At 53.6% G+C, this 12,483-nt stretch overlaps 1 protein-coding gene across 1 annotated transcript in view; it reads right to left on the bottom strand.

Moving 5' to 3' along the window:
• Positions 1-12,483, bottom strand: part of ADCY5 (adenylate cyclase 5) — a 148,394-nt gene that overhangs the window by 26,638 nt on the left and 109,273 nt on the right. Inside the window, exons 9-12 of the mRNA XM_057697711.1 lie at positions 9,085-9,107; positions 8,053-8,197; positions 6,513-6,610; positions 3,175-3,262 (exon numbers count right to left, since the gene is read on the bottom strand). Coding sequence (XP_057553694.1) covers positions 3,175-3,262; positions 6,513-6,610; positions 8,053-8,197; positions 9,085-9,107 — 354 coding nt within the window. The remainder of the gene's footprint in view (positions 1-3,174; positions 3,263-6,512; positions 6,611-8,052; positions 8,198-9,084; positions 9,108-12,483) is intronic.

Here is a 12,483-nt window from a genome sequence, read left to right as displayed (position 1 = left end):
AGTAGACGGCTTATCAGAGGCTGTGAGAGAAGAACGCAGCCAGGACCCCACGGTGGGTATTAGAGTCTATTCGACAACACTTGGCCCAGAGCAGCAGGTTTCAGGCTTGATAAGTCACAAAGCACTTCTTTTTCTAAACAAACTCTTTACGGAAGCTCTACATCTGCAAGATGGAAGAAGCAGGCTCCCCTGGGGGAAGGGGGTGGGGAGGTGGGGGATGGGGGGAGGTGGGGGATGGGGGGAGGTGGGGGATGGGGGGAGGTGGGGGATGGGGGGACGTAGGCGTTCCATCCACCGGCCTCCCCCTGAGGAAACGGAGGCCTTAGAGCCGTCGGAAAAGTCACTGGGCTGGATGAAGGAACTGAGAACAAGCTTATTGATTGTGATACTGATTACGAAAAGAGGTAGATTTCACAGAACACAAGGAGGCAGGAATAACTGTTATAAATAATCTCTGACAGTGGCAAAGAGCATTCACTAGACCAAAGAACTAACTCAAAGCAGCCAGTGCAGAGGGGGAACTGGGTCCGTCCCCTCTCCTCCCCCTCTGCCTCCTCCTCCTCCCTCACCAGCAGATACGCACGCGAATCAGGATACACACAGCACATGAATTCAGTACAGCGCAGGTTTACCAAGGCAGCCAAGAGAAAAGAGAGAAAGCTAGGTTCCAGTTCAAAAACTGTAAACCGCAGATAGCTTTGATTCTGATTTGAACAGGCGGATTAAGTGCCTCAAATGAACAAACAATGACTTTGCCTCAGTTTATAACTTAAGAAAAGATTCTTTTCGAGCGTTCAGCAAAAGGATGTTTCAGAGGCCCTTTTAGCTATGGTATGCTTTTTTTAGGTTGTTTTATTGTGGTAACATATATATATAATATAAAGTTTACCAGTTGAACATTTTAAGTGTGCAATTCAGTGGCATGAATTACCTGCACCATGTTGTGAAGGCATCACTGCTGCTTATTTCCAAAACCCTTTCATCCCTCCAAACAGAAACTGTACCCAATAAACAATAACTCTCGGACTTCCTAGGTGGTGCAGTGGTAAAGAATCCGCCTGCCAATGCAGGGGACACGGGTTCGAGCTCTGCCCTGGGAAGATTCCACATGCCATGGAGCAACTAAGCCTGAGCGCCACAACTATTGAGCCTGTGCTCTAGAGTCCGTGAGCCACAACTATTGAGCCCATGTGCCGCAACTATGGAAGCCCATGCGCCTAGAGCCCGTGCTCCAAAACAAGAGAAGCCACTACAATGAGGAGCCTGTGCACCACAATGAAGAGTAGCCCCCGCTCGCAGCAACTAGAGAAAGCCCGTGTGCAGCAACGAAGACCCTACGCAGCCAATAAATAAAATAAATAAATAAATAAATTTATAAAAAAAAATAATAATAACTCTCCACTCCCCCTCCCAGTGCCCTTGTTACCCTCTAGTCTACTTTTTGCCTCTATGAATTTATCTATTCTAGACATTTCATATAAGTGGAATCATACAATATATGCTCTTTTGTGTCTGGCTCCTTTCACTTAGTGTAATGTCTTCAAGGTTCACCCCTGTTGTAGCATGTGTCAGAACCTCGGTCCTTTTTATGGTAGAACAATATTCCATTGTCTGGATATAGCACTTTTGTTTATTCGTTCATCTGCTAATGGATACCTGGGTTGTTTCTGTCTTTTGGCTCCTGTGAATATATGGTGTGCTTTTATAGCCACGAGATGAAGAAAGTGGGACTGTCCACTGGGGGAAAAGCAGGCTGGGGGGCTTGACAACGGCAAGACCAAAAGGCAAGAGGGACTGAACGCAGAGCAGGAGGGAGGCCGCAGCCTCGAGGAAGGAGCTGGTGGAGAGGCAGGAAGCCAGGATGAACCCCTGCGATGCAGCAAAGCAACTGGCTGAGCACACAGCCCAACGTGCCCAGCGGCCCCGGCCAGCCCCAGTCCTCTCTGGGCACCCACTTCTGCACCTGCTCAGGGGCAGGGCTGCAGCACACCAGATGGTTCTAAGGTCCTTCCGGTTCTGACCATCAGTCCACTAAGATCTTGACCATCACGTGATTACACAGTCAACAGCCTAATGACGGACCCTGTTTGGGATGAAGCAAGAAAGGGGACTTTGGAGGTGACAAAGGTCCAAGCTCCAGGAAGGAGAGTATGGTGCCCACTGTAGAGGGCACGGGGAGGGGTGACAGGGCCTGAGCCTCCCAGGGGCTTGGCTCCAAGTGAGTGTCAGGGCGGAGCAGAGAAATGGTTATAGCAGAAGCAACAGAGGGCTTGTCTCTGCTGGGACAGGAAAGCGTCTAGAACCAGGCTGGCCCCATCAGGGAATTCTTTTTGTTTGTTTGTTTTTAATGTGGCCGACTTTTAAAGTCTTTGTCGAATTTTTGTTACAATATCGATTCTGTTTTATGTTGCGTTTTTTTTGGCCGCAAGGCATGTGGGACCTCAGCTCCCCAACCAGGGATTGAACCCGCACCCCCAGCACTGGAAGACGAAGTTCCAACCACTGGACCGCCAGGGAAGTCCCGGGGGAGTTCTCAAACCAGTGGGGAAGGAACTGAGGAAGATGCCTGGGGGGCAAGGCAAACAGGAACCTGAGTGATTTCTACAACAGACCCTAATGACCTGTGGTCAGGTCCCCTTGACGCACACAGCGTGGATGGGGACACAGCAGGCCTAAAAGGTGGCGAGGGAGAAAACACAGAACAAGGTCTCACGCCCATAGTGCTAGTTGTGTGGCCTTGTCTGATGAGCAGCTCAAATGCCATCATCTCTACTAGAGGTGCCGCATCCAGGGCACACTGAACATGGAAGGCGGATCTCTTTCGCACTCATTCTTTCAGCAAATGTGTATTGACCACTGCTCTGTGCCAGGCATTGTGCTGGGTGCCCATCCTTCAGCCCACCTGATACCCAGGGGACAGACGGGAGAGGCAGCAACAGTGTCTTCCTGCAGAGATTCGCAAAGGCCAACGGAAACGGCCAGTTCAAGTAAGGCTCCCCAGACAAACTAGGCCCCCTGCAATCTGGCTTGCTGCCAATGCCAGTCAAGAGTTGTGACCCAGCATCAGGCGTCTGGACCCCAGGCGTGACTCTCCAGCTCCCGGGAGCGGCCCTATCGGTGGGCTGGGAAGAGAGAGCAGAAGGCGGCTGGGGTTCAAATACACGCTAGACTCACCTTCACGCAGGAGTAGATCACAGACACGAACACCACCAAGGTCAGCAGCAGGAGACAGGTCAGGTAGAAACTCAACATGAACACGGAGCTGGAAGGAGAGAGCAGGTGGGGGGCTCCAGGGCTCTGCGAGGCCCCACGAAGGAAGCCAAACTTGCTCCGTTTCGCCTGCACCCCCTGCCCAGTCTCGGGTGCCTGGCCCCTGGCTCACTGAGGAGGGATTCCTGAGCCTTGTGAAACCCATTCAGGACCCTCGTCCATAACGGTCTGGCTCCTGCCCTTCCTCCCGGAGCTGTCACTTTCTCAGGGGAGCACAGCCCACAGGGGAGCCAGTGGAGAACCGGGTGACACCTGCTCAATATTTTGCCTAATTCTTAGCAATCCACAGACTCGCTTCATTTAGCCTGGAAGGACTCACTTTAAAAGTCACCTGGTTGTTCCCTCCAGGAAGTCACGTATGGCTTGACAAGTAACTGTGAAGGCTGAACACTGATTTCATCAATGACCGTCATGTATAGAAACACATTAGTCAACAGCACAACCAGCTACTCTGAGAAACAGCAGTGACATGTGCCTTTGGAGGGCACAGTCCCTAAACACTGTCCCCTCCCCACTGCCAGGCCCCACACATCCTGCTCGGTTTCCCCTCTTCCCACCCAGCTCAACAACAACCATAAAAGCTGTACGGGTCCCCCGCCGCCCTCCTCACAGAGGCAGATCACAGGTGAGCGCGACGGGCGCCAAGCGCCAGTACGCCTGGCGGAAAGACGTGCAGGTGCCTCTCCTTCAGGGCCTGCCGTCCCGAGGCACAGCGCTCCCCCCCGGCCACGGGAGGCCCCAGAAACCCCTCCTCCCTTTGAGGGAGCGAGGTGGCCTGACACGGCGGGTGTTGTCGGCAGGTTAAAGGCAGGTGGAGGACACGAGAAGGCAGGGGACCACCTCCAGGGAGGGGTCTTTGTTCCAGGCCACCCCAGAAGCCAGCACTTAGCTGCCTTACACAAATAGGCCAAGGGGAGAAAACTCTCTTCGGAGGGAAAGACCTTTAAAGTAGCTTCTGAGGCTTCCCCGGAGAGAGGACGGCCAGAGAACAACCTCCGTCCACGCCTTGGCAGCTTGGAGCTGTGGCCAGAGGAGGAAGTGAAGCCACTGCAGGCTGAGCCGGGAACTGGACAAGCTGGCCCGAAGCCACACTGCCGAAAGGGAGACGCAGCAAAGAGGTAGGATTATGCCCCCAAGTGCAGGGGCCTCTCAGCTGCAATGGGACAGGACGTGCCGGCTGCTTATACCCACAGCTCCATTTCACTACTGAAAATGGGTCCTATGCCAATAAAGACCCACGTCCCCCAGCTCTGCGTGGCCTCGGTGCAGGGCCCACAGGCACCAGCTGCGTAACCAGGGTGCAGCTGCCCGCCGGTGTCTGGTTTTCCCCTGTGGTATCCCGACAGGGTCACATGGATGGAGCCCATCTATCTGCTGCCTCAACAGCAGACACAAATGCAAGGGCCATCTCTTCTACAACAAGCACCATGAAAAATAAAAGGCATTGAGTAGTGAGACACGGCGACATGTGCCTCCTGATATAATGCAGAGAAGGACACATCACTTCTGTGGGATTCTTGTCAAAAATGCATAACCTCCATCTAATCATGAGAAAACATCAAATAAACCCAAATTGAGAGATTCTACACATTAACTAGCTAGTACTCTTCAAAAGTGCCAAGGCCATGAGAGAGAAGAAAAGTCCAAGGGCACTAAGGAGATACAGCAGCTAAAGCCAATGCGGGGTCCTGGCCCAGCTCCTGGAACACAAAAAGGCCATTTGGGGGAACTGATGAAATCAGAATACAGCCTGTAGATTAGTTCATAGTAGCACTGCAGTGTTGATTTCATGCCTTTGACTACTGTACCGCAGTTACATAAGTTGTCGACAATGGCGGGAACTGGATGAAGGATGCAGAGAAACTCTCTGTAGTACTTTTATAACCTTTCAAGTCTATAATTATTTCAAAATGAAAAACAGAAGGCGTTGGGGTGAGGAGACTCTTCTAGATTAAGTTAGCTTTATGATGCATAACCAAATGCAAGCAGTGGGTCTTGAGTAGATCCTGGCTATGAAGAAACCAAGAGTAGAAGATGTTTAGGTGCACAATTTGGGAGATTTGATCATAGACTTGGTATTAGATGATTATAGAGGAACTGGGCTCAGTTTTGTTTGGTATAGAAGGCATTGTGGTTAAGAAGCGAAATGTCCTTAAAACAGGTATATATTGATGTGTTTAGGGGCAAAATGTCGCTGTGTCTAAAATTTATCTTAAAAAATCAGAATGCATGTGAAACTAATTAACTAAAATTTAAAAAATCAGACAAAAAATAGATGAAACAAAATTTGCAAAATATTAACAATTGTTCTCTCTAGGGGATGGGTGTTGCCCATATTAATCACTTTACTCTTCTGTATGTTTGAAATATTGCATAATAAAACGTAAAAACTATGTATATACACATATACATGTGCGCGCACACACACACACACACACACACACACACACATGCGTGGAGTGGTCATCCTTCTCACTCAGCTGCGACCCTACTGGGAATGACTATCTAACAAACATGTCATGTCCAACAGCCTCCTTCAGAGGGGTCCCCTTGGAAGCCATAGGCCTCTCTCTCAGCGACACGAGTCCGCAGAAGAGTTCAGGAACACCTCTTTGATAAAAGTCTTCAGAATCTGAAACCCATTCTTTGAAATATCTAGAGTAGCATAAAACCCTTATTTTTTGAAGATGTATTGATTTTCTGCAAGAACCGAAGGTCACGCAGAAACAAGCCTGGTGAACACTTTGGGTGATTCAATGGGCAACAGTGGTCTGTGTTAAAATGAGATGAGAGGATAAAGTGGAGAGAAGGGGTCTCCCATGCGCTGGGCAGTGCCCAGGCAGAAGTTTTCCACCTGCAATGAACACATCACCTCCGAAAAACAGAGGAGGCAGACTCCTGCCCTCCCAGCCCCACTGAGGACAAGTCTGGAAACTTCTCTCCCTACCTGAGCCCCTTCAGCTCAGACTCCCACCTCTGCTCTCCTACACGACCTCCCCTCCCACCCCTGGAGCCCCTGCAGCCAGAGAAGGGGGCCCGGGAGGGATGCAGTACTTACTGGGGCAGGATGGTGACCTGGACAAAGCCTCCCCTCCCACTCTGGGAGCCCCTGCAGCCACAGGAGGGGCCCAGGAGGGATGTGGTACTTACTGGGGCACGATGGTGATCTGGACAAAGGCTCCCCTCCCACCCCGGGAGCCCCTGCAGCCACAGGAGGGGCCCAGGAGGGATGTAGTACTTACTGGGGCACGATGGTGATCTGGACGAAGCAGATGAAGAGGAAGACGAGCGAGGCACATGCCACATAGGCACCGAATCGGTCGTCTACCTGCTTGGAGTACTGAGAGGAAACAGGCAGGGTGAAGGGGTGGAGGCACCTGGCCCCATCTGCTCCAGCCCCCTCCACCCCAGACACACCTGGGACAGCCCACTCCCAAGACCTGGAGGACCTGGCCAAGAACCAGCACGAGCCTTAGCTCTCTAGAAACCAGTGCACTCACCACCCGGCGGTGCCTGTTGAACTGTGTCCTGTTAGAAACGCTGCAGGCTGGGTCACCATGAGAGTAAGTCATAGTGATCGTGGCTCCCATTCCCGAGCGCCAGCTACGTGCTAGGCCACGTGCCGGGGCATGCACGCATCCCTGCACACCCTTACAAGAGCCCCAGGACACAGGCGCAGGACTACTGCTGCCTCTACTTCAGAGATGAGCCAGCTGAGGATCAGAGAGGTCACTCGACGCGTTCAGAGTCACAGAGCTCATCTCCGAGGCCCTGACTCCCAGCCCCCGCCCTTCCCACAACACCAACCAGCGGCACAAATGGCCATGCTGACAGGGTCACCCAGAGAGGGTAATCCAGGAGTCGGTTCCCTTTCTGCTGGTAAACAGACAACGTTCCCTCCCCGTAATGTCCCCTGCTGATCAGCGGTGCCTCGCTTGACCACGGCATGAGTTCACAGGAGCCCGTGTTCACCGAACACAAGGGAGACCCTGTGACATGTAGCAAAGACCCTGCACCAGGGTCTCGTTCTGGCTCTGTCACTACTTCACTGGGTGGCCTAGAGCAAGTCACCCAACTACTCTGAGCTTTATTTTCTCAGTCACGATTTAAGGAGATAGGACAAAGAGCGCTTGGCTGCCCTGCCAATGCTAATACTTTGAGTTCCCAGTGTACCAAAGGCAGCTGGCTGGTCCATTGGTAATTATAATAACAACAATAACAATAATACAAATAGCAATGTTTATTGAACATCTACTATGTGGCAGATACTGTTTCATGTGTTTTACATACATGGACTTGTTTTATCCTCACCATGACACTATAAGGCAGCTATGTTACACATCCCCATTTTCAGATCAACTGGATGATGGATGATGTCTTAGAGGGCCTGGACGGGGAGGGTGGGGGGGGGAGTCGAGGGAGGGAGGGAATACGGGGATATGTGTATAAAAACAGATGACTGACCTCGGTGTACCTCAAAAACTGGTACAAGAGTGTAAAGCAATTATATTCCAATAAAAAAAAAATCCCCATTTTCCAGGTGAGGAAACCGAGGAACAAAGGAATTAAGATTTATCCTTTTCCACCAAGGAAGTCTCCCTAAAACCCCCACTTCCTGGGTAGGGCAGCCTCAGAGCTGGGGAAATGAGGGGACAAGAAGGAGCTCTTTCCAGGGTGATGGAGACAGAGGAGGGAGCCGTCCTGTTGCCTCCTTCCCCTCCCCTTGGTCCTGGTTCTGCTCAGGGGTGGGGGTGGGGGGTAGTCCCACCCACGGTGCTGTACCTTCTTCTCTAAGTCGGGCTCCCTGAAGGTCAAGAGGAACTTGCGAACGTGCTCAGATCGCAGCCTATCGATGCTCCTGGCGTCAATGGCGCGGCCCAGAAATTCATCCACTTCATCCTCAGGGTTCACACTTTCCTGGGCGTTCCTGGGGAGCAAGGCGTGCAGACACGAGACAGGCTGGCCACCGGGGGGCGCTGCTGGGGGGGCTGGCTCCCAGCCACCCCGAAACCATCAGAGGGGCTTGATCAGCCCGAATAAGGGATGGGGAAGATGGGACGGACACCAGGACGGCCCAAAGCCCGAGCGCGCACATGCGCAGAAAGCTGCCCAGGTCAGCCCTGCGAGCTGACAGGCTTTTCTAACTCTATTGATATATTATACGGTGATATGAATAACTATCAAAGGTCTGTTTTTCCCCTACAGGTAACAGTCTCTGCTCTCACTCTCAGGCTGTACCGTCATCCTGAACTGGAGGCAAGACCTCTGCCGCAGGGCCTGGGAGCCACCCGGCAGCTCCGGCCCGGCCCAGGGGACTCTCCGGGAGGCAGGTTTCGTGATGTCTGGATGCTGAACTAATCACCCTACTCCTAGAGGGAAGCCGAGGTCTCCAGCGGGAATTCTCACAGTCCCCGCGACCGGGGCGTGGAGGAGAGACAAGGGCACGCTCCCTCAGGGCGCTGGGACGGGGCCAGGCGCTGGCAACCAGCGCGCAAGGCCTGCACCTCCCCGGGAGCCGCCCGTGTGCGCCCGTGTGCACACGCATGTGTCGAGTGTGTGTGTAGCCGTGTGCGCACGTTTGTGTGTGTGTGGAGGGGAGATCATACATGGGTGAAGCCCAGGCCCAGCCTCTCTTCTGGGGGCGCGGGCTGCCGGGCTGCTCTCCTCGCAGGTGCGATGGGCTCCGCCCACTCCCAGCCAAAACTGCGGGTGCTGGGCTGCTCGTCCGCGCAGCACGGACACCGAGTTCCGGGCAGATCTGGAGAGACCCCCCCCGGCCAAGGCGGCAGGAGTGAAGGAGGGCGTGTCACTCACTTGTCCTTGGGGTCTTCGAAGCCCTAAAAGAGAGGCACAGAGAGAGGAGGAGAGGAGGATGAGGACAGAGGGGACGAAGACGGGGCGGCTGCAGCCCACCCTCTCTGCACAGTCCAGCAGGGAGCCTGGACACAGGGCGCAGTGGCTCAGTCGTCCCCTCCTCCCTTCATCTGGCAGATGCAGCGGGGTTTGGGACAGGCTCCGTGCTAGATGCTGGGGGTGCACTGTGATTTCACGTCATCCACTGGCAGAACCCCTGCATCTAAGCTCCTGCTGTCCCCACACCGAACTCCATGTCATTCCCCAAATCTCCCCTTACCCGCCTCCAGGACCCTGGGCTTGGTGGGACCCCTCCCAGTTCTGCCACTTACTCAGATGGAAATAAGAGGAACTGCTACAGTGATCGATCCACACACACCTGCCGAGCATGGTAAGATCTCCTGGGAGTTCAGAAGTTTCGAGTGTTAGGAAACTAAACTCTGGTTGCCTGCCACAGCTTCTCTGGTATCTGAGAACCAATGTGTCCTTACAAGGCTGAAGCCCGCGGGGGACCCAGGAGGTGAGGAACCTGCCTGCCCCAGTGTGACAGCTGTTCTGATGCTCACACACACAGGGCAGGGGTGAGGGCGGGAGGGGCCCTCACTGGTTGCCAAACTCAAGGCCCTACCTAGAGTTCATCTATAAAGGACAGAAGTGTGTCAGGGTCTGACCAACTGCGGCAGAACGGAGGGAAGGGCTGGGGTCTGGGAGGCAGTGGGGGAGGCACAGGCGCCCCAGGACAGACAGCTTCAGGTCGCCATGGCGAGGACAGAGGGTGACCTCTTGGCCCTGGGGCCCAGTCCAGAACACACTGCTGGGCAGATGGGGCTTGGAAAACACTGGGGGAACCCAAACCCCAAGTGAACACATGTCTCCTCATTCCTACCAAGGAGGGGGACTTACATTGCCCTCCATGAGCCGGAGTCACCAGGCTCTGAAACAGACCCCCTTGCGTGCTGACATGCCGTCCAGTCTCCTCATCGGCTCAGGGCTCTCAGGGGCCTCGGCAGCCCCTAGTGCCATGTCCAAGTGCCCACCTATGGATTCTGGGCTCCTCCCAGGCTGCCCAGGGGCTGTCTTCCTTTCTCCTTGTCCTCTGGGAGTCACCAAGCCCTCTGTCCGGGCTGCAGGGCCCCACCCACCTCACTGTCCCCACTCAAGGCTGCAGAAGGGGGGGTCACCCATGCGCGTACCCCATTTGGGGGCAGGCAGGACCCCCAGGGCACAAGCTCCAGCAGGCCTCAGAGAATCTGGGCAGCCCAGCTCCCCACAGACCACGGAGAGGGGCCCGCCCACACATGTTCCCACCAGGGCCGGCAGCGATTTTACTTGGAGCACATCAAAGCCGTGTTATGCCAATGCTGGCCTCTACAGCTCAAACCTATACCTGAATGTTTCTAATAAACCTGTGTCTCACTTTCTCCAGTGCTCTTTTGGGGGTTTGCAGGGGCTGGTGCTGGGGCCGGGTCTGCTCTTGGCAACCTAGGTGCTGGCTTGGGGTGGTGAACTGACCGCAGGCAGGAAACACTTTGGTGGATAAAGCATGGCAAAGGGCCTTTAAGAACATGGGCAGCAGACTGGGACCCATCCCCTCAAGCCGCTTACTAGCTCTAGGACAACAGTCCTCGGCCTGGCAGGACTCTCAGACGGGTCCCTGCGGCTGTGCCCCAGCACTTCTGGGGAGCAGCTCAGCTCAGTTCTTCTGTTTGGTCCCCGAGTACTCTCCCCCTGACCTACAGCAAGAGCAGAGGCCATGGCCCCTCTGCTGGTCCACACTGAAGTGCAGACTGCAGTCTGCATGCATGTCCTGGTGAGGCTGCTGGTCTTCCCCAGGGCAAATGGGCCCAGCCTGCTGCCTCTGGAGAAAGTCCAGCTTCCCTGGGCCTGCTTAGGTGAGCAGAAGTCCATGCATGTTCCCCCGTTGACCTTTTTATTAACAAATAACCTTAGAGACCTTACAACACTCATGCCTAAACCAGCACAGCTCATCGCTACATCTTAAAAGCTAAGTAAAAGTTGGAACAAGATTTAAAGAAATAAACTGCTGGGACTTCCCTGGTGGTGCAGTGGTTAAGAATCTGCCTGCCAATGCAGGGGACACGGGTTCGATCCCTGGTCCGGGAAGATCCCACATACCACAGAACAACTAAGTCCATGCACCACAACTATGGAGCCTGTGCTCTAGAGTCCGTGAGGCACAATTACTGAAGCCCTCGCGCCTAGACCCCGTGCTCCGCAATAAGAGAAGCCACCGCAATGAGAAGTCCGTGCACCACAACAAAGAGAAGCCCCCACTCACCGCAACTAGAGAAAGCCTGCATGCAGCAACAAAGACCCAAAGTAGCTAATAAATAAATATACAAATTTATAAAAAAGGAAGGAAGGAAGGAAGCAACTGCTGACTACAAGTTAGTACCCTCTAACTGCTCTCAGTCACTGCTTAATCCAATTCCCACCCCTCCATTCCTTCTTCAGTGGGAGTCAGGATAGAAGCTCTCTTTTTGCATATCTCAAGGGTTTCTGGGCACGTTTAACACCAAAAGCCAACAGTGCCTGGTGGGCCGCCAGTCCCTGTCCCATCCCCAGCCTGGACACTGACTGGGCGGGCAGGAGCCCAGGAGCCCAGGAGTTGGTTCTTTGATGCTGGCCCCTTGGGTGACTTTGCCCAGCAAGGACGGGGATGCAAGCCTCTTCTCTCTCTCTCTACAGGGGTGTCCCTGACCCTTTTCTTCTGCTCGTGTTCCATTCCCTCCCTGCTGGGTGAAGCAATTAACACCATGGAAGAGCCTTTCTAGCAGACAGTCTCCCCTGAGACTGTTTGCCCAATTACAGCCCTTCTGCTAATTCTTTCAAAGTTTCTTGTCCTAACAATGATCAATGTGTGTGCCAAATTGGTGCTTATAGTCCAAACTGCCTCATTTGAGACTCTGAAATAACTAGAGTCCACTTATATCAAATATCACTAAAGAAAAAAACTTCCCAAAGATTTTAAACAGAGAGCGTACCAGCAGGCACCTTTCTTTCCTGCTGGTGGTTCTTCCTCTCCACCTCCAGTCCTGCCCCATCTTTTTCTTCCCTACTCTCCATCATTTTCTGCTCCTCCCCCACCATCTGCCTCTTACCCTCTCTGTCCTCCCTCTCCGGTCTTCCTGTTCCCATCCTTCTCTTTCCTCCCACCTGGATGAGAGCCTCCCTCTTTGCATCCTGCTTTCAGTCTCCCCACTTTCCTCTCACCCGCTCTCTCACCTCTTGGCTGTCCTGGTCATGTGGGTACAGAGTCCACAGGAGATGATGAAAGCACTAGGGTGAGAACAGGGAGGGTCCAGCAACCGCTCTTTGCTTTGGGGAGGGGCCTGGAGG

Source organism: Hippopotamus amphibius, chromosome 10 (assembly GCF_030028045.1).
Source record: "Hippopotamus amphibius kiboko isolate mHipAmp2 chromosome 10, mHipAmp2.hap2, whole genome shotgun sequence".
NCBI lineage: Eukaryota > Metazoa > Chordata > Mammalia > Artiodactyla > Hippopotamidae > Hippopotamus > Hippopotamus amphibius.
Note: the sequence above shows the minus strand (reverse complement) of the source record. Positions and strands in the feature narration are given on the sequence as shown.